Below are 27,933 nucleotides of genomic sequence, written 5' to 3'. Positions count from 1 at the left end.
GATTATCTGAGCTTCCTCAAACTGGCATCCCTGCAAATAGGCTCAAATTGAACTTGCAAAATTCCCAGCCAGAAAATTCCCAGAAAGATTTGCCTAGGCAGTAACAGCTCAGTTATGGCCTCCTTAGGTCTGATCCAAACATCAGAAATCTACAAGCCAACATGGAATTAAAGAATTCAGGTAGACTCTTTTCCTCCTTTCATAAACAAGGAAATCCCTGAGTCCTCTTTTTCTGGTTTGTTCTCCTCTTCCCAGAATCACTTCTGAAAAAGACTCCCTTTCACCGGCAACACGTCCAAACTCGAAGGGAAATCCTACACGAGATGCAGAAAGTGGCCCTGTTCAAGATTGAAAGCTACTGGCTCCCCAACTTCTTCATTCATTGCAAATTAAGCATGGAGGATGAGCCCAAATGTCTCCATTTACTCAAGAAGTATCAGGACCGCTCGCTTCACATGGGCATGCAGAGGCAGAAGGCATTAGCTCTGCCTCCGATGAGCATCCGAGAAAGCAGTCTGGACACAAAGTCCTACTACAGTTTGAAAAACAAAAGGGAACTCTGGGATCAGATCAGAGGTAGGAGCCTTTCTCACAAAGCAAAAAAAAAAGATGGCCGCAGCCAGAAGCCCAAATCATATAAAGGTAGTCCGATTCCCAAGAAGCTGACCTTCTCCAGAAAGAGCTTCTCAAGTCCCAGCCCTCGTCACAAAGAACTCATCTGGGACTCTGAAGATGTGACACCTTTTGATGAATCGCCGAACTTCAAATGCAGCCCAAACGAGTTCCTCACCTCCCCTGTATCAGATGAGTTCCCTGACAAGTGCACCTACAACAAATTGCGCTCCTCCACTCCTGTAGTGCAGTTCCCTTCCATGCTTGCTCTGAAAACTCTCATCAAGTCTCCCCCATGCTTAGACTTCCTTCCTTGGGTACTCACGGCTGACAAATGTGCCGGACGCCCCTTCAGGGAGTTTTTGCTGCGGAGGAACTACGCAGTAGAAGTTCATCTCCTTGATCTGTGGCATGACCTGGAGGACTTCTTGCGCATGATGTTGTGCTCCCTTGGTGAAGGGAACATCCTTCTGCGCCACGTGATGGGGGAAAGAATTTGTGAGCTGTATCTGACGCAGAGCAACAATTGGCATCTGCCCCTGAAACTAACAACACTCCAGAGTTTGCAGAATCTCCTGCCTTCTGGTCATGTGATTCCCTGGGTCCTGAAGGCACAGAAGGAAGTCTGTAAGGTGGGAAGATCACCATCTCCATCCTTTTCCCAGGCAAAGCAACCTAATCTTTCAGCAGCTTTGCTAGGTCCTGAGGCTATGATGTACACAATACCTATGGTTTGCCATACAGATAGAAAAGGTGCTTCACCACTTGTAACTAACATGGCGCAAATGTGCTCTGGCACATTTATAAATGTTGCTCTGACAACATTTACTTTCTGCAGGGTTCCCCCTTATTCCAAAACTGTCCAAAGGCAGACCCAAGGTAAATAAAATCTGCTAGGCTTTTTCACCCATTGTTTGCAAGGAAGTTAGGAGGAACAGACGCAATAGAGGCAAAATAAGGATTGGCAATGGAAGCATCAAATTTTCTGCCAACTCAAAAAATGGGAGGAGAAAACAGTATTCAACAGTAAGGAAAGGACCAGTATAATTAATTAATTAATTTAATTATTGTGAAACTGAAAGAAAATCATTTACTTGGGTGTTGTTCTTATGTTCATTTTAGATACTCAGCTTCCTCTATGAGGAGTTTCTTCAGAATGATGACAAAATGTTCCTGTATTATGTGGTAAGAGGGAGCTATGGAGATCGTTAGTTCAGGTGGGAGAGACAAGTAAGGGACCCAAATATAATGCAAGGAAAACAAAACCTCGATTTATGACCACAACGTGGCCCAACATTTCTGTTGCTAAGTGAGACATTTGTTAAGTGAATTTTGCTCCATATTTTAGGACCTTTCTTGCCACATTTGTTAAGTGAACCATTGCAAGTTAGTAACACGGTTGTTAAGTGAATTTGGTTTCTCCATTGACTTTGCTTGTCAGAAGGTCACAAAAGGTGATCACATGACCCTGGGACATTGCAACTGTCATAAATATGAATCAATTGCCAAATGTCTGAATTTTGATCACATGACCACGGGGTTGCTGCAACGGTTGTAAGTGTGAAAAAAGGTTATAAGTCACTTTTTTCAGTGCCATTGTAACTTTGAACGATCACTAAATGAAACTGTTGTAAGTTGAGGACTACCCAGACAGTCTTGGAGCAGAAAAGTTATCAGATTTCAGAAGGAATGGATGTTAGATGTTAGAATTTGCTTTGGTAACATGTGCCATGAGGGTCTGTGGCCTGTTGAAACAAGCTTTTAAAAATTAGTTTCAATTAAAGGCCATCAGAATAGCTCAAGAATGGTGCTTTCAATTGGAGTAGGCCAGAGCTGTACTCAAAAGCAGTCCTTCAAGGCACTGTTTGCAAAAAGCAGTCAGTTTTAGCAGACAGATATTTCCGTTTCTCCAAGCACTCCTGATTATTGAGCTACTGACTTTGATGACCGAAAACCAGTAATTTGAAAAAAAAAAAAAAAAGCACCCAACAAGCCTATCGAAAGCAAGTAGAACATTGGAAAGAGTAGGATTCAGGATGAACATACTTCCCCCAGGTCTCTCAGAATAGGCCTACAAGATCTGGGCTGAAAAAGTTTCAGTGATCACTTGGAAGCATCAAAGATTTAGAGTTTCATAGAGATTCTATCTATCTCACTGAGACTTTTGCAGCCTAGATCTGGTAGTCCAATCTCAGAGTCTGAGGGGAAAAAGTTCTGTATGGATCTGCCTCAAAATCTCAGTGCGTAGTATTCCAACCAGTGGTGGGTTGCTACCGGTTCACACTTGATCAGGCAAATCGATAGCGGCAGAGGCGGGAGGCTCCGCCCACCGTCTGGACGCTTCTGCGTATGCACGCAAGCACACATGCTCCCACGAGTGAACCGGTAGTGACGGGTTTTGAAACCTGTCCCTGATTCCAACATTCACTGCTTTGAATAACCAGGTGGGTATATACGTTTATATTTTTTTCCGCAGAGTGGCAAGGAAAAGAAACCAAATGCAGAAGAGCCGTATGACAGAACTGAGAACCTGCGGCTGATCAGAAGGATCGTTGAATCCTTGCATCTGAGCCAGGCCTTAGCTGGCATGAGAGACATTGACCTGCTGACACGAGACCACTGGCAGCTCTTGGGCATTCAGGACCTGACCACAGGAGGCTCTATTTTCATGGAATTGGAGCCTGTTGTGCCACAGATGGGTAAATTGACAGAGTTGGCTCAGCAAAAGCAGTGTTTAATTGGAGAGCAAGATCTGAGTCCTTGCAGGGTTAGCAATTTAGAATATATTTGGGGTACATGGATCCAAACTTATCTGTTGATACACAGCATGCTTGATTAAGCTACAATGGGACGGGGTAATCTCTGACTGATTGGTTGTGGGAAGTCAGCCACTGGCTTAGCATGCTATGTGAAACAGGCCACTATTGCTACAGGTCTCTTACTGCTATTTGTTTGACCCGGGTTTAAATTTACCGGTAGATGTCCTGAGGTAGATTTCCACCCAGTTCTCAGAAGTGTAAAGATCAGATTTGTAGAAATTCATCTCTGGAACTACCAGAGCTGGTTCTTCAGAACTAGGACAGCATTAGTTAGCTCAGAGAGCAAAGCTAGCTGGATTGAATTAGAATCTGCTTCCTGATTGGGCAAAACTGTTTGTAAAAATGAAACCAGAGGGACTAAAATGCATGGTTGAACCTTTTGTGACTCCAAAAAAAAATAATCACAACATTACCTGCAATTTCATGGTGCACTGAGTTACATCTGAGTTGTAACTTCTTTCCCCATAACGTAAACAAATCCTGAGTAGCAAACTGGAGTAGCTCGAAACCACTAATGACTGCCATGCTTGTTCTTCCCACTTCTCCCCCCTGCCCATAACAACAGATTATGGCAGTATGACATTTGAGGAGCTGGCTCGGCTGAATCCCAAGATGGCTGTGGAACTTCTTAGCAAGAACTTCCGGGAGTTCTGCAAGAGATGTCCATCAGGCAGTGAGTTCTTGGAGCACTGCAATCAAGAGGAATTCATCTGGTTCACAAACAATATGGAAGAAAATGGAATAGAAATCCCAATAGAGATGATTAGGGTGTATTGGTGGCTTTCTGTTACCGTAATATCTCAGAATAGGGAAAGAAAAAACATCTGGAGGCATCTAAAAATAAAGTACAGATACTCCTTGTTTAGCAACCTGAATTGAGACTAGCAGCTTGATCATTAAGCAAAGCAGTCACAAAGTGAAACCATGGTTGTGTTTATTATCCTACTTCAGCTTTCCTCATCTTTACCGATCTGTGAAAGTTGTAAATATAATGATTGGTTGTATAGTTATTTTTTCATCACTTTCAGAACTGGAAACCATTGCTAAATCAGGCAGTCACTAAATAAGGACTACCTGTATTTCCTGCAGTAGTCTTGAGATTCTGCAAGGATATCATATTTTCAGAGTAACCAGCACTTCAGCTCTTGTTGCCCAAATTTTATGATTGAAATGAAGTAAGATAGTCTGACGATACGAGATATTGCAGGAACAGGAAAAATCTAATTGTAAGTGGGTGAGGCTGATGGAGAAATGACAGCCACTTATAACGTATCAGTTATTATTAGTTGATAAGGGAAATGCCTCAATCAATTGCTGCTTGAGTATTGTTAGCTATCTTCACTTCCCATTTAAAAATATATATCTTCCAGTGGTGAAATCTGAACCAGTTTACTACTGGTTCGCTGGCTGTGCATGTGTGCCAAGCACGCACTGTGCACACGCATGTGCAGTACACACCAAACATGCGCTGTGTGCACGCATGCACAGTACGCACCAAAAGGAGGCTTCGGAAGGTAAGTAGAACAGCTGGGGGGTGGGAATGAGCTGTGGCACGTGAGTTTGGGAACCTTTTTTTTACCTTTTTAAAGCATTTTTTACTATGCTTTAAACTGGTAATAAAAAATGCTTTAAAAAGTAAAAAAAAAAGTTGCGATGATCATGTTTCGCTCAGCTGATCTTCGGAACTTTTTTTTTTTACTTTTTTTACTACTGGTTCGGTAAACCAGTAGCATTTTTTACTACCGGTTTGGGCGAACCGGCCGGAACCAGTAACATTTCACCCCTGATATCTTCCCTCTCAAATACAGTTATAAAAAATAACATGCAGATGTTCAGTCGGTCCATCATGGCAGCTTGTCTCTTGGGATCACAGCCCCATATTTTGTGCCCTCTGCCTAACCTCCGGCCTTGCTAGTATGTCTAGCATGAGATGAGACGCATTCCCTTCAAGAGCCACCCCAGTTTGCTGACCACTCAGCAAAGGAAATGCAGCCTCTTTTGCTGGGCACTTGGTGCTAGAAAGTGGCAATGCCAGTTAGTATAAATTAGCAATAGTAATAGCACTTAGACTTACAGTATATATTGCCCCAAAGTGCTTTACAGCAGAGATCCCCAACCACTGGCCACTACTCACTACCAGGCCTTGAGCAGATCAGAACTGGGACACAAAGTGATGTATACACACATCCCCACTCCCTACCACCACCAGTCCGCAAAGGCAGAAAGGTTAGGGAACTCTGCTTTATCGCACTCTCAGGGTGGTTTACAATGTCAATATTATTTGGTTATTGCCCCCAACAATCTCGGTCCTCATTTTACTGATCTCAGAAGGATGGAAGGCTGAGCAACCTTGAGCCTGGCAGGATTGAGCTCCAGGCTGTGGTCAGAGTTTGCCTGCAATACTGCATTCTAACCACTGCGCCACCATGGCTTCTGGTACTGCAATTGCAGCAGGAGAGAGCTGGAAGCATCTAAAATGGCCAATAATGATGTCAAATAATTAATCAGTGGGGAGTTTATTTTGTTGCGTGAGCAGATCCTAATCTATATTTCCTAATGCCCAGGTGAATTGAAGTTTTAATATGAGTTTCAAATCTTCTATGCTCATCTTCATCCACAAATCAGATAAGGCAGAGCTTGTACTTACCTGGAAATGTCCTGTTATTTTTTTTACAGAAGTGTTTGTTCGGCCAGTGGTTCCCAAAAGGAGTCTCCAGTGGGCCAGATCAAGTTTCTCCTTCCTGAGGAAGGCTACGGTTAGGAAACCCATTTCAAAGCCCAGGTATTTATCTCATCCACCCAGAAGGATACATTCTTCTCTTTCATTCCAATTCTTTGCTCAATCCAATTCTCTTTCATTCCAATTCTTTGCTCAATATATAGCAGCTGGAAAGAAAAAGGAAGGGAGGGAGGGAGGAGGGAGGGAGGGAGGGAGGGAGGAAGGAAGGAAGGAAGGAAGAAAAGAAAGAAAGAAAGAAAGAAAGAAAGAAAGAAAGAAAGAAAGAAAGAAAGAAAGAAGAAAGAAAAAATATGGATCAGGGAATTAGGGATGGAGTGAGGGAGTAAATTTCTTCCTCCTTTCTTTCTCAAACTCCAGGTTAAGATATTTTCCCTAAAGCTGTTTTGTTTTTAGTTAAACAGAAGCCTCCATTGCTACCAATGGGAGCTTCGTGTAATACATTAAGTTCTCCGGTCTGGTCTAATCCTTGCTAGTTACTCATTCTACACTATCAACACCATGTTTTGGTGGGTTCATCTAATTTTTCAAAGAGGCAGGGAGGTATAATATTGGCACCAGTGCAAGGGCCCTATATAATTATTAGATCACCACTTCTTGCCACCTTTTGTTTTTTTGAGCATTTATTACTATACTCCTATGCATGCTTTTTTCAGGACTAAGGCCTGTTGAATTTAATCAAGTGAACATACGTAAGATTGCATTGTAAAGCTGGTATTGCTTTGAAAATCTGCAATCCCATTTGAAGTCAGACATGCAAGAAATGACCAGGCATAACAATGGCGCTTGTGTGAAATTGTATATTTTCCTTGCTTCTGGATCAAAGGAAGCAAAGCAGAGTTTGGGGCTCTAATCAAGGCAAGTAAATATCATGGAGATTTTTCCTAAATTGCTAAATATGCAAACTTCCATGGTCTCCATGGCCCAGAGGAAAGAGCAGTATTGGAGCTGATAAGCAATGTAAGACATAGATTTTATGAAGAAGCAAGCTTGTGAATAAGAGATATCAGAAACAGCCTTAGGGAGGGAAAAACCTGGAAGGAAGATTTGCTTCCTAGAAGCAAAAGAGGGGGGTTCTTTTTGCTTTGTTTTCTTTAAACATCATTTGGATATTCTGAAACATGATTTAATTTTCCACATTTCTTTCCCTCCTTCCCTCCAGAGATCTCATGTCAATTTTCTCCTTGTGCATTGAGAATATAGCCAGGCACAAAGAAGCTCCAGCTTCTACAATAAGTTTTATAACTGAACTATTTATTTTTATTTATTTTGTCAAGCATGTATAACATAACAGATATAACTATAAACATGATTATGAATACATGAAATGGATACAAATAAATGGGGACATTAGGACAGGGACGGTAGGCACGATGGTGCACTTATGCACGCCCCTTACAGACCTCTTAGGAATGTAAGGAGGTCAACGGTAGACAGCCTAACTAACTAACTAACTACTAGCTAGCTAGTTAGCTAGCTAGCTAACTAACTAACTAACTAACTGATGACCTGGTGCTGCCCAGGTATTTTTTCATCCTAATCCCCCCTGCCTCCCACATGTGCCTCCTGCACATGTGTGCATGACCGCCTTGGGGCCCATTTTGGGCCTAGTAGGCCTCCCTACAACCTCCTGTGAACCAAAACAGGCTGCAGGAGGGCCGCACCCCCCACATCCCATTTTTAACCTAGTACGCCTCCCTGCAGCCAAAATGGGCTGGAGGGGCTCGCGCTGAACCCCTCTGCACTCCCCCACCCCCTGCACATGCGTGGCAGAGACCCAAATATCAGCTGGCCGGCAGGAGGCGTGTGCACATGCGTGGTGGAGCTAAGCTGGGCTCTATGTTCCACCTGCATGCCAGGATACACAAACACCCTGAGGGGTGTTAGGGGTGTCTTTCCTCCACAGTATTTTTTTCCAGAGAGTAAGTCATCTGTATACCAAGTTTGGTTGAAATTGCTCAAGGTGTTCCAGAGTTATGCTGGAACACACACACACACACCAAGAGGTTTTAGGGGCATCTTACCCCCACAGTGTTTGTCTCCAGAGGGTAAGTCATCTGTGTACCAAGTTTGGCTGGAATTGCTCGAGGCATTCCAGAGTTATGCTTGAACAAACATACATACATACCTACATCCTTTTTTATATATATAGCTAGAGATCCAGCTGGGTTACCTTGTGCCAGTCACTCTCTCTCAGCTCTAGAAATGAGCCAACAGCACACTACATCTGAAAACTTGCAAAAAAAAAAAAAACTGTGCAGGGACATGTCCAGGTAGTTGCAGGAAGTCAGCACATGTCACTACCCCTCAAAGGAGGGGTATTAAACCACATGTCTCTATTGTCTTAATCCTCACACTCTTCTCATGAGGCTTAGAAATTTGATTTTAAACAAAAGAGTATGTACTGTTCTATAAGGGGAAGAAAATAAATACTTTTCTGTGTATTAAGTAGTAATAAAGTAGTAATTTTTGTTACAATATAATTTGTCAATAATTGTATAATTTTCATTACCCTATGATTTGTCAATAATTGTATAATTATTGACAAATCATATCTTTTGTTTAGAAATATCCTCTTTTGTTTAAAATTAAATTTCTAGGCCTCATGTAATATGCTTCTGTACCATGGAACTTTTATTGATATTACTGTTATGCGTTTTTAAGTGGTTTTTAAATGGACTCCATCACCATCTCTGAGATTGTAGCTTTATGGAAAAGCAGCCTCTTGAGCTTCCTCATCTCTCTTTCCTTCCTAGAACTCTCTCTGAAGTGATGCAGAACTCGCTCCATTTTGAGTACTTCAGGAACTTCCTCAGGCTACACAATGCAGAAGCCCCACTCCTTTTCTGCCTGACTGTAGAAGATATAAAAAAAGAGCTAGATCCCAGGATTCAGCAAATGCAGATCAGCGAGTGTGTCCGGACTTACTTCTTCAGCCCTATTCCACCTGGTATGCCGCAAGCAAGTCTCTCATTCTACCTCAGAAGGCTAGAGATAGGTTCAGGGATGATTCACTACTGACGTTTACCTCCTTGCTGCCAGCCACAAGACCTTCTGCCCGTCTTGTGCTCCTGCCTTACTAGTCTGGATGGGCCTTCTGTTTGGTGCCCTATGACACAAAGGGGAGAAAGGGCAGTATTGCCTTTAAAAGTCTCAGCAGAAAGCTCCTGGTCTCCTCCTGATCTTGGCTGCTTGTAAATGCTTCCAAGTCTGGTTTGTTCAAGCCAATTTGAGAAGAACTCAACCTGAGAGCTTTGAATCTTCAAAAAAGTATGGGGAAGAAGTGCTTTGGATTTTACATAAGAGCACCTCTTTGCTGTTCTTTCAAACTCTTCTTCAGACTAAAAAAAATCTTCTTTAGAAGACTAAAAAATAAATAAATAGTGTGGCTCTTTCAGAGTTGCATGAAAGATACAATGCTATAATGATATGACCACTAAGTGTGGCCCAGAGTCACTCAGGGACAAAACAATCACCCAGATGTCTGGTATGTACTTTGTCTTATCCAGAAAAACTGCTGCATTGCGATGAATATGTCATCCGTGAGATTCCAAAGTTACCATCAGTTCATCTTCCCATATTGGTCACTGCTCAAATGTTAGTCCTGAGGATCTTGGAAGAGAAGTGGTGAGTAAAGAGCAACGACCAAACAGTGCCATGGGGATTGTTCGTTTTGGGCCATTCCAGTGGTGGGATTCAGCCAGTTCACACCACTTCGGGAGAACCGGTTGTTAACTTTCTGAGTAGTTTGGCAAACTGGTTGTTGGAAGAAATCATTAGGGCAGAGAACCAGTCGTTAAATTATTTGAATCCCACCACTGTAATGTGGAAAGTGACAAATAAAGTAATAAATAAAGTAAAAGCGGATCCAACTAGATGATCACTGAAGGGCCCTCTTTGTTCTTAATATTGTAAAAGAGAAAATGCTTGTAATTGTATCCAGCACGTAAGCAGGCACATTCCTTTCAAGTAGGATTTCTACTTCAAGGCCTCTCAGTTGTCACAGATAAGGACAGTCTAGGTGATTTACATTTTAAAGTCGGAGAGAGGAGATGACCAGATTATGCTTCAGTAACTTCTTAGAAGAATTATAACTGGTTTGCAAAGATAGTAACAAACTCAGTAATTAGGAAATGTCAATTAAAAATGACAAATGTATATGACCATATGAATTGCTGACTTCACAGAATCCTTTGTTTGAAACTGTATAAATGCTTTGAGCGGAAAATCATACTTCGGTCAGACCTCCATTTTTATGGTAGCGATACCAAGGTTTGATCCTTTATTGCAATAAATAAATAAACTGATTCTGTCTGCCCTGAAGAGATGGTTCTGAATTCCTTCTTCCACAACAACTGGGCCATTCCATAATCAGAAGACTGTATGTGGTGATATGGAAAGCCACAAAGGCATTGGCATAATAGTGCAAGTAACAAGGAAATAGTATTCCTCAAAGGAAACCTGTTGTATTTTTGTTCTGGGGTGATGTAAAGTTGGAGTTTAGTCTCCTTTGTGCGAGATCTGCCTTGTGTCCATACACTGCCCATATGTGACTTATCATATGACAAATTTATATCAGGAATATAAATTATTTTGGAGGCCCAAAAATGGGGGAGAATGTATGACAATTTAGGAATCCTTTGCCTGTTACACTCAAGTTTCTCCTATAAACATCTTCAAGTGAAATGAATTACAGTAGATAACAAGGAGTAATAATTTACCAAAATGATTTCCCTTTTTTACTGGCAGGTTTAATATGTACCAAGGCCTATATCCTGATAGTGATATTGCCATTGTTCCAACTGGTTGGAAGTCAAAGAAGGATTCTCCATTCACAAGCAAGCAGGTGACTGATGGTTGAAGGAGTAGTGATGGGGAGGGATTAGATTCATACCTTCCATAGGGATTGATGGTTGAAGAGGCGGGATTTGTGTTTACATCCTTCTGCCATATATTCAGACCCAATCTGAATTTATGAACTCATAAACAGCTAACTCAGTTGCCTTGATTCTGATTTTAAAAGTTATTCTAAGCTTTGAAGGTTCAGAGGAAGCCAGGATGCAGGACATTGCATTCAATAAACAAAGCTTGTCTGCAATAATGAACTTCTGGCTTGTCTTGGAGAATCAGTTGAATAAAAGAGATGACCTTATTCTGACCTGACATTCTCCTAATCAATTGAGATGCTGTGTCCCAAGTCTGAAATAATATGGGGGCTTTAAATAACTAGCTATTTTTTTCCTCAGTCTTTATCTGCTGGAAGTGTCAATACTCAAAACTTACACTCCATAAACAATAACCATAAAGCAAACAATAAGAGAAAAAAATCCTCTGGAATAATCTTCCTCCAGAGATTTGTGTGGCTCCCATCTTTAGGTCATTCAAAAATTTACTGAAGATCAGGTGGTTTTCCCAGATCCTAAGATCACAGTGACTGTGGAGCCCCCTGTTTTGTTTTATTTTGATTTGGTGGTATTATTATTATTATTATTATTATTATTATTATTATTATTATTATTATTTAGTCAACACAGTTGCTAGTTCTTTAACTGATATTGACCTTCATATATATCAAGTTCTTCCCAAGAACCTAGGAAGTTGTAATTAATATGTGTAGATCCAAACAGTGGGGTCCTTTGCAGATGGAAATTTTGTCAATGGGCAGATTTTCTAAGAGCTGTCCAAGATGTTTTGGTATGGTAACCTGTGTTCTGATAGCCACAGGGAACACCATGGCCAGTTTATGCCATAATATTTCAATTTCTATTTTCAGATCTTGATACTTTGTGATCTTCTCCAATTCTTTGTCTTCTACTCTAGTTTTTCACATTTCACATGTGAGAATTGACAAGGTCAGCAATCAGGCTGCCCTGTGCTAAGCATGCAAACCATGGTTTCTTTTCCAGAAAAGATGCTGGTGTATTCTTACTGCCTTCATCAGGAGGGTCTGTAAGTTCCGAAAGGCAATGAGTTATGTGGGACAGCGCAAACGCTTTGAGAACTTTCTCCTCAAGGAGGTGAAGAACGACAAGGAAAGTGAGTCCTAAATCTCTCTGTTTCCACACATTGGTGGATTTTTTTTCAGGAGGAGGAGTCTTTTATGCTATGGTTTATTTTAAAACCAGGAAATGGAGAAAAGGTATCAGTTGGTTCTGATTGAAAGGAATTCAGCATCCAAAACTAACTTGGTTTACTGGGAATTAAATTAAGTTTGAGAGTTTTAAGGATTTTTTTTTAACACACATATCTTTATTTCCTTGCTTCTTCATTCCTCTAACCTAAACCTCTTCAGCCACGTAGTGTGGAATGGTTCCACTCAAGGGACACTTTGGTTGAGTCTGTCCCTTACAGGGAGACCAACTTCAACTGGAAGCTAGGAAAAACATTCTAATAGTAAGAGCAAAGCCATAGTGAAGCCAATATTGAAGATTATTGAACTGAATTATTTTTATACCTCTATCGTTTATGGATTTTTGTGGAAGATGCTCCCTCTCTTTCTCTCCAGATATACAGAGTCCAACTCAAACAAAGCCTGCAATTCAGAGTGGATTTAGTGGGCGTTCTGGCCCAAGTTCTGGACCATCAGAAGAACCTGAATTGCAACAGGTGAAGCGCAGGCTACCTGGTGGCCGCATCATCTCAGTCAACTTCTTGGTGAATGATCTCTATTTTTATCTAGAAATGGAGAGGTAAGTCACCCCATGCTATATCATTTGCCATATCATTCATGCTTCTTATAGTCTCAGATCAATAATAATTACCCCCATTCATTGTGTCTGGTGCAATTCTTCAGTCACACTCATCAAGCATCATGTTGTAAGGCCTTATATCAGGGGTGTCAAACTCAAGGCCTGGAGGCCGAATCTGGCCCATGGGATGCTTAGATCTGACCTGTGGGGCTGCCCTGGAAACAGTGAAGGACCAGCCCGCAGTGCCTCTGCCAGCTTGGGAGGGCTGCAGGAGGCCCTCCTGAACTACATTTTTACTGACAGAGGGTTACAGGAGGCCGTCACAGCCAAAAACAGAGCATGCGAGGGCTGCGGCCTGCCCTCCTGAGCTCTGTTTTACTGTTTTACTGGCAGAGGATTGCAGGAAGCCATCACAGCCAAAAACGGAGCTCAGGAGCTCGGGAGCCTGTGGTTACTCGCAGAATGCTTGGGTCATCACAGTGCCCCCAATATGTGGGACGAGCTACTCCCACCCCAGCCCATCCCAGCCCTGATGCGGCCGTCAATGAAATCAAGTTTGACACCCCTGCCTTATATAAATATCTGATATGCAGTATCATGTTTGGATTGATAATTGGCCAATAAATTCTCCAACATGGGAGGCATCATCTTCTTAGTTCACCATAGCAACCTGTGACACACAGAGATTTTTATCAGGCTGATGCTGAATTAACGTAGACGACGGCTTTTAGCATGGGAATGGGACACAGGAAGAAATATCCACTTGACCCCAAATATATCCTATTATTTGCTGCATTGCCAATCCAGGTGCAGATGATATCAACTGTGATGTGGTCTTGCCTCCAATTTCTGTTACATCAAGGGAGGGCTTTTGTACTTCCCATCTCACCTGTCTCTCCTTTTTTCTATTTATTACTACCACAGGTTTCTTCATCTATCTGACACTGTGGTCATGCTGGCTTCTCTTGGGTTCTATACAGAGAGGGATATTGCCTTCTTAAAGAGCAAAGTGACCACGATCTCCAAACTATTTCTGAACTCAGATATCCCACCTAAACTTAGGGTAAGAGATCTGAAAACAACTTTTCCAAGGTAATGGAATTAGTTGTGATTGAGGAACATAAAGAACATTTGCTGTGTTTTCAACTTAATGGCAGAGAATAGACACTGAAGTGAGCAAACGGACAGATAAGATTTAGAGATTTCATTATAAAGCTCAACTTATTATTATGATAATAGTGGCATGTTTTGTAAAAGCCAGAACACAGTTGTGTTGCATCCCACACTAACACAAAATTTGTATCTTTAAGGACCTATGTTTTAAAGGAGCTGTTCCACTCCCTTTGCTCAGAAAGGAAGTTTCTACTTTGGTCTGTGGTGATAACCTTCCTACATACATAGAGAGAGAGTTGCTTTGGATACTGAGATTGATGACATAAATTTAATAAATAAATCAACAAAATAAGCATTTTTTTAAAAAAAATCAGTAAATTAATTCTTTTTTGCTATTCATTTTTTAATATTGTAAACATTGCCAATTCTTTCATTCTTTGTGCTGCCCCTTCTCCCCTATAAATCTTACACAGCTCTTTTGATTGGTCTGTATGTTCAGATCTGATAATGATTGGTCTGTATGTTCAAGTCTGATAATGATTGGTCTGTATGTTCAGGTCTGATAATGATTGGTCTGCAAGTTCAGGTCTGATAATGATTGGTTTGTATGTTCAGGTCTGATAACATGAGACCTGTCCCTGAACGATTTTAGGGATGTAATTTCAGAGAGAGGAAGGAAAGCCTTGTAGTGGCCAACATGAGCTGTTCCTTCCCTTTGTTTTCACCCCTAGGACTTTAATGTATGGCTGGCTAGGGAATCCTGGGAGTTAAAGTCCACAAGTCTTAAAATTGCCAAGGTTGGACACTCCTGACTTAAAGTTTATTTCTGGGGTAAGAATTCAAGGTAATTACTGATCATCAACTTCTTAAAAAGGTCCAGTCATGTCCAACTTTAGGGGGTGGTGCTCATCTCCATTTCCCAGCCCAGGATGCCAGCATTGTCTGAAGGGGCTTCTGTGGTCACGTGAGGGGCATGGCTATATATGCCAAAAGGCACAGGGAATGCTGTTACCTTCCCAACTAGGTGGTATCTATTTATCTACTTGCATTTGCATGTTTTCAAACTGCTCGGTTGGCAGGAGCTGGGCAAAACAGGAGCTCACCCCTCATGCAGTACTTATGTGGCAAACTGCTAATCTTTTGGCTGACAAGACCAGCATCTTAACTGCTAAGGCCATCGTGCCCGTTCATCAACTACTTGCATAAATACATTTTAAAAATGAAGGGCAGTAATCCTAGGATTACCAGATGGCATTTAACCCTCCAACCATAGAAGTTTTCAATTCATCACAAAGCTGGAAAGCAAAAGTTATTTACCTAAGTATGGAAGAGACATTAAATCCCAGGAACCTTTTTGCAGCATTGAAAAGGGAGAGGAGTTCATGACAAGGGACTGAATGGGTACTATGACCCTCATAAAAAATGGGGAAGTAATGTTTTTATTCCAGACAATACCCATTTTGAGGCATACCCTTCGAACAGTAGCAAAAAGATACAGCCAGATTCATATGAGAAATCAAGGATAAATATAAGTTTCTCCCAGATGCAAAGGAAAGAGGCATATTACCTGATTTTAAATTGTATTTTGCTGTCTGTAGTTTGGTTGACGAAGGAATAGATGCTGCTAAGAAATAAGAAACTCTTAGAATGAGAAAGTCATAGTCTGAGGTTTAGATGGCATGGCTTTTTATGGTATGGTAAAGTGAAACTGTAATTTTTTTTAAAAAAAATTGCATCACAATTGCCATATTACAAATGGCAAATCTGAACAAATTACTAAGATGTAGACCCAGGCTATGCCCATAAATACTTCTGTGGACTTCCACACAAGAAGCATTTTATAGAAAAGAAACAATGGTTTATATAGCAAACAGCAATGTTTAACAAATAAAGGCTTGCTAGTACAGAAAAATAGGGCTTGCGACTCAAGTGCCACATGACAGGCTGAGTTCCTGTTATTTTCCCCAGCTCCTGCCCACCCAGCAGTGCAAATGCAAAGCAGGCAAATTCAAGTAGAATAAATAGGTACCACTTCGGTGGGAAGGTAACAGCATTTTGTGTGCATCAGCATATAGTCATGTTGGCCACATGACCATGGAAATGTCTTTGGGCAGTGATGCCTCCCTCAGTTAAGAAACGGAGATGAGCACCACTCCCTACAATTGGACACAACTGGACAGGGGAAACTTTCCCATTACCTAATTCAAGAAAATGGAAAAGTAAAAATGAAATCAAGAGAACTGACTACAGAAGGATTTACTTTTCACGGTTTGTATATGTACAATTAAGGGTGAGGGTCAATACGGACAGAACTTTACCAGGTATAGAACAATTTGAAAATGATTATGTACAAATGATGAACATGATTGGTTGAATCTAGTCTTTGATCTAGATATTTTTCCTGGGAAATTAGCCTTTTAGAATTAGGTCCCACTGAATGCTACACTGGACTTAGTAAAGAGTAGTTAAACATTCGTAGGGCAAGAATGTGCTTAAAAGGTGATATTCATGCACACCTGTAAGGTATTTTGTGAAGAAGGTTCATAGTCTAGGCAAAATACCAAGTGCAAGCAAAGTGCAACTTCTCCAAAGTTAGCTTTGCCTTCCAATATTTGGCTTGAAGGCATTATCTCAGATATTGGGGACAGCCACATCACTTTTCCTATTTCTGTTTTGATGATGGGCTAACATAATTATCCATCTTTATGACATTTTATTTGAAAATAGATTTTATTTACTTAGTTATGATATCTTCCATGATCAGGTCAATCTCACAGATGCACAGTGTATTCAAATTCGGACTTTAATTTCTGAAGGTGTGATGAACAGGACTCTTTATCATGGTGCTATAATAGCCATCTTCCCACATTTATTATACTTCTGGAAGAAGTAAGTATTTTTATCACTTGGAATAGATTTGCTGTATATATATGTTTCAGATGTATGTTAAGACACTCTTATAGAGCCTTTTCCAAATGCAGAACTGAGGTGTTCTCCACTCATCAGAAATCTATACAGGATTAGCATTTGCTAAACTTATTACTAATTCATGTTGGCAATGTTATTTTTTGATTTGTATTCTGCCTTTATTATTTTTTACAAAAAATTCAAAGCAGCAAACATATCGAGCACACCTTCCTCTTCCTATTTCTCCCTCATCAACAACCGTGTGAGGTGAATTGGGCTGAGAAAGAGTGACTGACCCAAAGTCATCCAGCTGGCTTTCATAACTAAGGTGGGACTTAAATTTACCATCTCCTGCTTTCTAGCCTGTTGCCATTATGATTTGATGTGACTGCTTGACTAATCAACCAACTAAACTAAACTATCAATCCCTATCCTGCATCTAAAACCTGTGTTCTGGTTTGTCACCGGATAACAATATCTGGGCATGTTATTAAAGCTTTAGTAAGTAAGGTTAAACTCCCTGGTGTCATTGTCCTCTCTTTTCTAGTCTCACTAGTAAGTAGAAACTCTCCACTAATTGTACAGCTGTACAGTGTAGACCCCATCATCTGTCAAGATCTGCTATCAAGTGTCAGCCCAGCCAGCTAGACCAGACTAAAAAAATCAATGCCCTAAAGGTCAGGACCACTTTTATTGCAGCAGGTATAGTAACAGCGGGGAGGCTAAATGTGCCTCCCCGCACCCACATACACACACTTTCCTTTATGTGAACTAAGGAAAGGTTTGTCTGAGATGTTCTCTCAAGACCTTTGCATCTGACTATTGTCTTGGTAGTAGCGCATCCTTCTGTCCATCAAGGTCATTCCCTCTGCCCTCTATGACCCTTGACCTGTGGCATTGGTAGAGTCTGACCAGTAAAGCAGAAGATGCTTTTCTGCTTTGAACAATCCTCACACAACCAGCAGACTCGGCACTGAACTGCAACTGATCCATAGACTCAAGTCTACCAACAGAGGTGGCCTTGTTTCATCTGGTATCCCATTTCTCCTGCCACTTCTCCCTATTTTGGCAGCTGAAGCCCAGGTTACCAGTGCAGGACGGGATGGTGGAAGAACTGACACTTTATTCATCAGTTAGAGTCAACAAGTCCCTCAAATAGCTGTGAGGATTGCAAAATGAAGTAAAAGAATCCCACTTTGCCACACCTTCCCTCTCTCCCCAGTACTGACAGCTTTTTTTCCAGACTTTTGTGAAACATACACTTCTAAAAGAACAGTAAACCTATGCTCAAAAGCAGCTCAAACAACAGCTGACAGGCACACCAGGAGCGGTAAGTGACACAGATGGCTTGCTCTCACCTGCTTCACCTTACAACTTTCATCACCACCAGTGGTAGTGCTGTTTGGGCTGAAAAAGGTCTCCAAGCTAGAGATCAAATCAGATATCTGGTAAATATGAGAAAGAATCTCTCTGCTGCTCTCATTGTTCCCAAGTTAGGACTGTCGCAGGGAAGAAGTTGTCAATTTATTCTCTAAGCACCTGAGGGCTGGACAAGAAGCAATGGGTGGAAGTCCATCAGAGGAAGAGCCAACCTGGAATGGGGAAGACTTTCCTGACAGTGAGAGCAATGGATCAGCTTTTGCTTCCCAGAGTTGTGGGTGCTCCATTGCTAGAGGCTTTCAATAAAAGCAGCTTTCAACCACTTATCTGGGATGGTATAAGGACTCCTGGCTTGGGCTGGGGATTGGACTAGGAGACTTCCTTTCAGCTCATGATTCTATGAAAATAAGGGCCTAGAGGGCCGTGTCTGAGGATTGATGGGAGGGGACATAAATTCAACAGCCAAAGTGGCTAATAGATGCCAGGCTGATCCCAACCACTAAAGGTCATTTGATTGCAACATTGGTGGGTTGAATATACAGTATCAGTTTGCCCCCACAATAAAAATACCTGGGCTCATTGAATGACTAAGGAGAAAAATGCTATCTTCAGATCAGAATAAACCAAGAATAATTTTAAGCTACCTCATATGTAGACTGAGGATGAGTGGAAGATAATGTAACAACGACATGACAGAATAAAAAAGTCACTGGGCATATTTTTGATCTGGGAAATACCTATTTTTGTGGACAAAATCAGAGAATAAAGGTTACAACAGGATTATTAAGATGGTCCCAAAGTTCATTTTGAAATCTAAGCAATACATATATCAAAATCAAATGAAGGTGGGAGCCTACATGGTGTATCCTTACTGCTTGTGCTGCTTTTATGTGATAATTTGATTTTGGATGCTTTAGTAGTACAAAAAGAAAGGTTCAACTCAAAGAAGAACGGCATGTCCCTAAATTGTCACTCTGTCTACTTGCCTACTGTTTTTTGAATTCTTTCACTCTAGACCTGACCTACACAAATTATAACCCTCCCAGCCAAATACAGTCTGTTATCTATGTATGACAGGCTATCCGGGGGGCTCAGGAAGCCTCTAAGTTTGTTTGTCTGCTTTGTTTTTTTGTACCTTTCTTAGCGAGCAACTCTTTGCTTTGCCAAATGTGCATTATGTCAATAAAAGCTGCCAGGAGTATCAACATTTTTCCTGGCAGATATTGTTATTGGAAAGTGATGAAATATTTCAGAAAACGTAAAGGAGAAAAAACAGATGAGTCTCCTTTTGTTCTACCATTCTCACCTACAAAGACACCTAGGAGGTCCAGTGGTTTCAGTGGAGGTAAGCAGAATATGTAGCTTCCATGATTTATTTTGTATATGCATTTGATTAGCATGTCGGAACTGTCTATCACTCTTGACCATCTATAGAGTGTTAAACCAGTGTTTTTCAATCTCAGTATCTTTAATTACACCATTCTTACAGTATGCATATTAAAACAACTTTTCTCAGCGATCAGTGATAGGGGATCAGGAGATAATGCCTGAGTTATAATTTGCCTTCACTTTTTAATGCATTTATATAGAAGATCATCCAATCATCAGGTTTACTTTGCTCAAGGGAATACAGCTACTGCTGCCTCAACCAAGGGAGGCAACAGACGAATTACCAGGAGAAAAATGTAAGTCTTTTTATATAATTTTATTAAGAATTATAATTATAATAGTAATATCTAACACAAACTAAATTTAAAGAAAGGGAAAAGAGAAAGGAAGATGAAAAAGTGCAAGGAAATAGGGGAAAAAAAGAAATAGAAATATAAAGAAAGGGAATAGAAATATACAGGTAGTCTTCAACTTATGATCACAACTGAGCCCAAAATTTCTGTTCTTAAGTGAAAAATTTTGCCCCATTTTACGACTTTTCTTGGCAGTAAGTGCATCACTGCAGTTGATAAGTTAGTAACACGGTTTGTTAGGTGAATCTGGCTTTCCCATTGATTTTGCTTGTCAAAAGGTTGCATAAGGTGATCACATGACCTTGTGACACAGCAACTGTCATAAGTATGACCCAGTTACCAAACATTTAAATTTTGATCACATGACCATGGGGATGCTGCAAAGGTCATAAATTTGAAAAATGGCCATGAGTCACATTTTTCAATGTCGTAACTTTGAAAGGTCGCTAAATGAACTGTTGTAAGTTGAGGACTACTATCTAAAGAAGTGACTTCCAGTCTTGGTCACTAGAGGAAATCAAGCTATTCTCCAAGCACCTGAAGGCAGAACAAGAAGCAATGGGTGGAAACTAATCAAGAAGACAAGCAACCTAGAACTAAGGAGAAATTTCCTGACAGTTAGAACAATTAATCAGTGGAACCACTTGCCTCCAAGAAGTTGTGAATGCCCCAACCCTGGAAGTCTTTAAAAAGAGATTGGACAACCATTTGTCTGAAACGGTATAGGGTTTTCTGCCTAAGCAGGGGATTGGATTAGAAGACCTTCAAGGTTCCTTCCAACTCTGTTATTCTATCTTCTAACTACAAGGTTAAACAAACATAGTGATTCTAGTGGAAAATCCAACTTCTCTGGATGGTGAACAATTTGTTCCTTAATTAGAGGTTAAATTAAAGGTTTATGTCAATAATCTTTATGTCAATAATCACCTGCATCAAAGACCACCATAGTGACCTCCTCAGCATCCCAAAGTTATTGTGCATTTGATACAACTTAGAGATGTTTTGGGGTGTGTGGAGAAAGGGAAGTTTTCCTCTGAGCATGGAGTTTGCTTCATTGGGGCAGAAGCCAGGAGGCCCATGCAAGGTTGAATGGAGTGAGGGGCTGCAGGGGGACCATGAATATGACAGGCAAGGAACATCCATTGATTGAACTTTGGCTCAACTCCAAGGTGCTTTTACAGATGCAGCAGAAGACCTGCAGCCCAGAGATCGGGAGTGGGTGTGGGTGGGATGGCCATTGGCCTCTGCAGGGGAGGAGAATTTGCTAAATTCTCAGCTGCTGATCAAACACCGGCTGGTCATAAACTGGTAACAAGCAAAGAAAGCCAGCAAAAGCCAAACAACAAATTAAATTCTTACCTAGGTGATCATAATTTTCTTTTGTATTTCCTGCACTCTCATCCTTTCCTTATTATCAGTCAATGTAATGGCTGAACCAAAGATTGAAGTAGGAACAATCTAACCCTAAAGAAATTGGCAATTGTCCAGAACTTAGAACTTAGTTGTGGATTGGGGGGGGGAGATAGTTTTAAATTACTTTGTTTTCCCAGATAGGTTGAAGGCTTCAAATCTAACTTAATTCTTTTTCCTTGGCAGCATCAACAGGAAGTGAAACCCATGTGAAATCGTCATCTGGTGCCTCTATGCAGAAAAGGTAAAATGTCTTTGAAATATGTTGCCTCTCCTTGAGACTTGAGACTTAAAAGTTTTGGGAAAATGTAGAATTGTATAAAAGCATCCTCCTGAAATTCTCCACCAAATTTATAGGCCGATAAATTAGGCAAAGACGCTTATTGACTTTTTAAGTGAAAATTCTCCACCAGTTTATAGGGCAGAAACTCCCCAATAAACAGGTAAGGTATTATATGGGTTTCCTATGGAATGTGTACGTTCACGTGTTTCACTTCTGCAACCAGCGGTAGAAGCAGCCATGCTTACAATTTGGCCAACATTTTGTACCCTGCCTCCATGCAGAGGGTGACAGTGCTATGGCTGCCACTTATGTGCCTGTAGAAACACGCACAAGTGCTGACTATTCAGAGGAAGTTCTGCAAAGCAGCCAGGGGTAGAGAGAAAGCATAAGACAAAGCCATTCTCAGATATTTCACAGAGGGAAAAAAATCTGAATTCTGTGAGATTTTGGCATATCAAGGCATAATTGTGGTTGTCAGCTACTCCCCCCACACTTTGCCCTGTCCCTGAATTGCCCTTATCTTTTCTTAAGTCTATGAATGGAATGGTGATAAGTTTTCACTAGATATTCCAGTACTGACTTCGAGTAGTCTTTTCCTCCATATTCTAATGTGATCCAATGGCAGCCTAAAGTTATGTAAAATAAGTAGGTGGTAGAGTTCAGTGACAAGTATTGACTCTGATGAGAAAGAAGCTCTTGGGTGTTTAAGACAATTGATTTAAGGTCAGTCTTCTCAGCCACCATTCTGTATGCAATTATTCTTTTCCTAAAGAGGTGGAACAGAGTGGCCAATGGAAGGTCAAGGAAAGAGTTTGGCATATGAGCACCATCTCAGCCAACATCCGCCAAAGATAATGAATAGCGGGGGCCAGATTCTCCTAACAACTGCATTATTGCAACTGCAATGATTCACTTAACAACCTTGGCAAAAAATGATCATGAACCACAGAAATTCTGGTCCCAAATGTGGTCATAAGGACTGCCTGTATGGTTGGACATGTTTGTCGCACAGAAGCCACACAGCCTAATAATGCCGAAAGATCAACTAATTCCTAATTAGGTTGTGCATTCTCATAGCATTACGTATCTCAGCTTTAAATTTTTAAATTTGTTTTTGCTTGCATTCTGACACAGGATATCAATTTTTGAAGATGGAAAAAAAGTCTTTTAACAGCTTAATACCTCCCCTTCTGGAGGCAGGATGTCACCATTTTCTCAATGGGGGATAAATTTCTGCTGCAACATGGGGAAACTGAGGTCCTTGTCTATCACCACAGCAAGTAACAGTGCTTTGACAAGCCTGAAAAGATCTTTGGGAGCTAAGTGATAAAAGTATATTTTCCCTCCTGGGATGTATTTTTTTCTATTAATTCTCAGAACGCAGAAGCAACGAAGGGCAAAAAAAGGATAAAAGGAAAAGAAAGAATTGAGGATATGTCTTGTGTGCATACAGGGATAAGAATCACTGCAAAATTTAGAGAGCCACTTTATAATTAAAGTAGGTTTGTCCACCCCCTTGGTATATTTTAAGATTGCGTGGGCAGATTTCTATTTTATTATAATGACAAGTTATCATTTCAGGTTTTATTTGGAAAAAAATCATAGTTTCAGTTCAGAAGATGAAACAGGGACTTGTAAGAGGTAATACCGGTAGCTTTCCGGAATAAGCAGTTATCTTAATCATGAAATACTGGTCTCTTATTAAACCTCCCCTGTCAGATCTTTCTGTATCAGGAAGCTTAATACACAAATCTGTCTTTCTTTCTTCAATCAACCCATCAGATGTCACAGAATCAACAGCTACTGTATCAGTCTGTTTTTTCCAGATTAAAAAAAATCTACTCTGAATCTAAAGATTTGGCAGCATCTTCAGCAGTGGGACAATACTCCCTTAAAGAATCCAAATTTCCATCTGTCAACAGATATTGGTGGGAACATTAGGGCACAGCATCCACAGCAAACCACTGTGACACTAAAATAATGGCATGCATGTATTGCTGCATCCTGATGTCTGTCTCAATCACACAAGTCCCACACAAGGTTGATGCAGCCATACACATTTTGTCATTTGTTTTGTTGATGATGATTTATTAACCCATGACTCCAGGAAAGGGGAAGGAGGGAGGAATAATGTCCTGGTCTTATTGAAAAAAATCATCTAAATCATAAGAGACTTAGAAACCTCACCTTTACCTCTGTCCCAGAATTATGGGACTCCATGATTTCTTTCCATGGAGCATCTCCTTCACACAATAATATATGCATAAATATTGAGTTCTTAGTGCTATCTGAGCTTGGTGTTTTTCTGCAGACTCTTCCATGCATCAATGATGTTTGTTCGCCTAGTAAAGAAATCTCTGCAAGAAATCAACCAAGCTCAGAGAACACCAAGAACCCAACCATTCAATCCTGAGTAACATACATTTTCTACAATTGGATACATATCTATTTCTGGATGAATTAATCCATTGGATCATTTTGAAAAGCCACAGATACATACCATTTGCATACCAAAAGAGGGCCAGCATACATTCATGATATTATTATAGCTACCCACTAAAAAGCAGAATTACAACACAGGATCACAGGAAACCCCAAAGTCATTGGTACTCTCTTTTGCAATCATTACTCCCAAGTACCCTCTACCACCCCCCCCCCCAAAATGCAGAGCTTTACCCTTAAGAGCTTTTACAGTGACTTAAAAACCTGGGACTGTTTTGAATTGTATGCTGTGTCACAAGCCATACCTCCAGTAGCTGGTAATCCACTATTTTTCAACATTGGCAACTTGAAAATATGTGGACTTCAACTCCTAGAATTCCCCAGCCAGCATCTGCACCAGTAGTGGGATTCAAATCCCGGCACTACCAGTTCACTATCGGTAGTGCACAGCGCTTCTGCACATGCACAGAAGCCTCTGCGCATGCGCAGAGCATTTTTGATGACGTCTGGGTGGGTGGGCAGAGCCTCCCACCGCCGCCACTACCAGTTCGCCTGAACCGGGGTGAACTGGGAGCAACCCACCACTGATCTGCACATCTTCAGGTTACCAAAATGGAAAAACACTATCTCTCCACGTTTCCTGAGCCCAAACTCTGGAACCCCACCTGGCTGTTTTTCTGTATTCTAGAAGGAAAGTGAACTCAGCTATATTAGAAAGAAGCTACTGTATGTTTCTTTTGATATCATGGATATATGTCCTGGAGGTATGTATTGCATTGTTACACATTTATATCAAGAAATTTGAAACAGCAAGGAATATTTTTCATTTGTGAAGGGATTTTATGTGAAGCAACTACAGAGCATAATGAAATGTGCTTGTTTTCTTTTTCTGCAGCTGCATTTACAAAACATTGCTTGGCGTCCATTCGTAGGTCAAAGATCTTCACATCAAGCAAGGAGGGCTTGCAATCCACACTTTCTCTTAACATAGATATTAAACAATTCTTTTTTTGTATTTCTCTTTTACATCTGGTGTGTTTTATATTTAAATAAAATCAAATAGCATTTTGGCACATTGCTACAATGAATCAAAAGTAGAAGTTTTACCTGCAGGAATTGACTGTCACTTATATTCATTGAACTGACTAAAAAGGATTCTGAACATGAAAATGTTGATCATGTTGATATATAAACTTCAATAAATTGTTAAATTTGGAAATATCATGAGATTTATTTATTAGATCTTTATCGCACCTTTCTTATTTTATAAGTAACTCAAGGCAGCAAATATACATAATACTCCTTCGTACTTCTATTTTCCCCACAACAACAACCACAATCCTGTGAGGTGGGTTGGGCAGCTTTCATGACAGAAAGCGGTCATATTATGTCCTTCACCGTGTACTGTAATGAAGAAAAAAATCTTTTCATTGTTAGTCACATGTGAACATTACTCAGCACTGATACAATTGAAATTGCAGATGACATAGAAAAACATATGACTCTACAAACTTTGTGTCTACAATATGACTTTCAAATTGCTAAAGTCGCTCTCTTAATGCTTTTGCTCACTTTAAACCACAGCAATCAGAAGCAAGGATTCTTTCTGCTCATTTGATTTGTTTCCAAATGAAGAGCAAATTGAAATTTGCAGAAGATTGAAAGCTTAAAACATTATCTATTATCTGTTCGTTCATTTCTGGCCTTGTAAAAAAAAGAAAAAAAAAAGAAAACTAGGTTCATTCCAGCTCTTAAGCTGTGGCTATAGAGGCCTAATCACAAAGCCAATTCTCATCTACAAAGGCTCCTGTAGCTCCTGATGATCTGACTGAGAGAAAATTGCCTAATATAGATAACATTCACCTCAGCCTCACCTTTCCTGAACCAACTGAATAAAAGAACTGAGGGGAAACTCTATTTATTAAAGCAACTTTGAGATAATTTAAATAATAGATAAAGAAATGTATCAAAACAACCCCGGAGAGCTGGAGAGGGCAGTTAAGAAATATGAAATATAGATAAAAATAAATAAAAGTATTCATCAAGGTGACAGAGGCAGGAACTCAAACCTTGAAACTGTCCACTTGCAATTGAACTCTACATCTGAAATGGTGGTGTTGAAACCCCTGCATTTTTACTGATGACTTTTCTGATGTTTCAGTCCAGTTCTGAAAAGACCTCTCCACAATGTGGTTCGAGACTGACCAAGCCACCACTGGTACAGCCGATTCTACTAATTCTGCACCAGCCTACTTCATTAGTGAAATGCAGAGAATTTCATTAACTAATAGAGTACTGTGAGATTAGCAGGATATTTCATTGAGTTCCTGGAATATATCTAGATGGTGACCAAAAAAAGGGGGGAAAGGTCTCTCCTGTCCAATTGGAAATTTGACATCTTCCAAGAGAGCTTGATGGTTTTGTTTCCTATGAAATGACAGCTCAGGAAGATAAATCTATCTCAGCATCTACTTCTGTCCTACTATCGCAGCACCATTGAGAGTGTCCTGACATATGGCATTCTTGCATGGTATGGGAGCAGCTCTGTAGCGGACAAAAAAGCTCTACAGAGAATCATTAATACTGCCCAGAATATCATCGGACTCCAGCTACCAGCCCTGGACGACATCTTCGAATCTCACTGTTTGAGAAAGTTGCATAACATTCTCAGAGATTCTTCCCATCCTGCTTATAATCTTTTGGACTGTTGCCTTCTGGCAGAAGATACAGAACAATCAAAACTCAGACCACATGTTTTCTGAATAGTTTTTGTCCCAGAGCTATAATTGCACTCAACGATGAACTAAAGGGCCACCATCAGTGAGCTGTTAGACAGTATTACTTGGTCTGTTGTGTGGATGTTTGGGTGGTTTAGGGGTGGAGAATTGTGGTGGGTGGGAGTGTGTTTGGGGATTGTTATGTGTGTTGGACCTGGTCTTTGGGTGATAAGTGAATTTCGTTGTATGGGTATACTGTGTATACATGTACAATGACAATAAAATATTATTATTATTAATGACAGCAACCCCAACCTTTAAGAGACAATGCCAGAAAGAAGTGTATAATAATAGTGGATAAATTGTGCATAAGACACCCCCACCCTGCTCTTTATATCTGACAAATGACTTACAAATTTAAACTGTGTATTCTAATCAGATTCATCAATGGGGATCACAAAGAGGAACTTGTACAGAAATGTGTGGGGCTCCACTGCTACAGATTTTGCCCTAGTCTCCTGCACAACACTTTTTCATTGCTACCACACTGATAAAGATCACTTTTCTCTATCAGATTAGTTTGGAAGATTGACATGAGCTTAATCAGCTTAAAGACCAGGGAAAAGGCTTGAGAGTCTGGTATGTTACCCTGTTTCCCCCAAAATAAGACATCCCCTGATAATAAGCCCATTTGGGCTTTTGAGCGCATGGCAATAAGGGCAAGCACTTATTTCAGGGTTCAAAAAATATAAGACAAGGTCTTATTTTCAGGGAAACATTGTATGGAAGTAAATGGAATGGCCACCTCAGCTATCATTTCCAGCTCTCTTTGTCGGATGTTCAGTAACTTTCCAAAGTTAATTAATAACATCCAAGAAAGGGCGGCATAAGGCCGCGGCCGCGGCGTGACCGTCCACCTATCCTTATGCTAACACCCCCATCACCAGTGCGGACAGCATATTCCATCTCCCAAACCACCCCCCTTGCCACTGATTCAGGTATCACATCGTATAGAACGTCAGGATCCATGGTCGCCACTAATCTTGTAGTGTCGATGGGATCTCGACATGATGTGTTCGTTG

General features: G+C 40.6%; 1 protein-coding gene across 1 annotated transcript in view; it reads left to right on the top strand.

Moving 5' to 3' along the window:
• RGSL1 (regulator of G protein signaling like 1) overlaps positions 1–23,039 on the top strand; it is a 42,840-nt gene extending 19,801 nt beyond the window's left edge. The window contains exons 7-22 of the mRNA XM_034409665.3: positions 256–1,244; positions 1,735–1,797; positions 3,089–3,311; positions 3,997–4,104; positions 6,108–6,213; positions 8,925–9,118; positions 9,678–9,795; positions 10,918–11,014; positions 12,075–12,204; positions 12,674–12,857; positions 13,782–13,920; positions 16,735–16,859; positions 19,478–19,602; positions 19,847–19,942; positions 21,596–21,653; positions 22,827–23,039. Coding sequence (XP_034265556.2) covers positions 256–1,244; positions 1,735–1,797; positions 3,089–3,311; positions 3,997–4,104; positions 6,108–6,213; positions 8,925–9,118; positions 9,678–9,795; positions 10,918–11,014; positions 12,075–12,204; positions 12,674–12,857; positions 13,782–13,920; positions 16,735–16,859; positions 19,478–19,602; positions 19,847–19,942; positions 21,596–21,653; positions 22,827–22,863 — 2,792 coding nt within the window. The 3' untranslated portion in view covers positions 22,864–23,039. The remainder of the gene's footprint in view (positions 1–255; positions 1,245–1,734; positions 1,798–3,088; positions 3,312–3,996; positions 4,105–6,107; positions 6,214–8,924; positions 9,119–9,677; positions 9,796–10,917; positions 11,015–12,074; positions 12,205–12,673; positions 12,858–13,781; positions 13,921–16,734; positions 16,860–19,477; positions 19,603–19,846; positions 19,943–21,595; positions 21,654–22,826) is intronic.
• The last annotated feature ends 4,894 nt before the right edge of the window (positions 23,040–27,933 follow it).

This window comes from Pantherophis guttatus, chromosome 3 (assembly GCF_059756535.1).
Source record: "Pantherophis guttatus breed Tessera chromosome 3, ASM5975653v1, whole genome shotgun sequence".
NCBI lineage: Eukaryota > Metazoa > Chordata > Lepidosauria > Squamata > Colubridae > Pantherophis > Pantherophis guttatus.
This window is presented reverse-complemented; position numbering and strand designations above follow the sequence as displayed.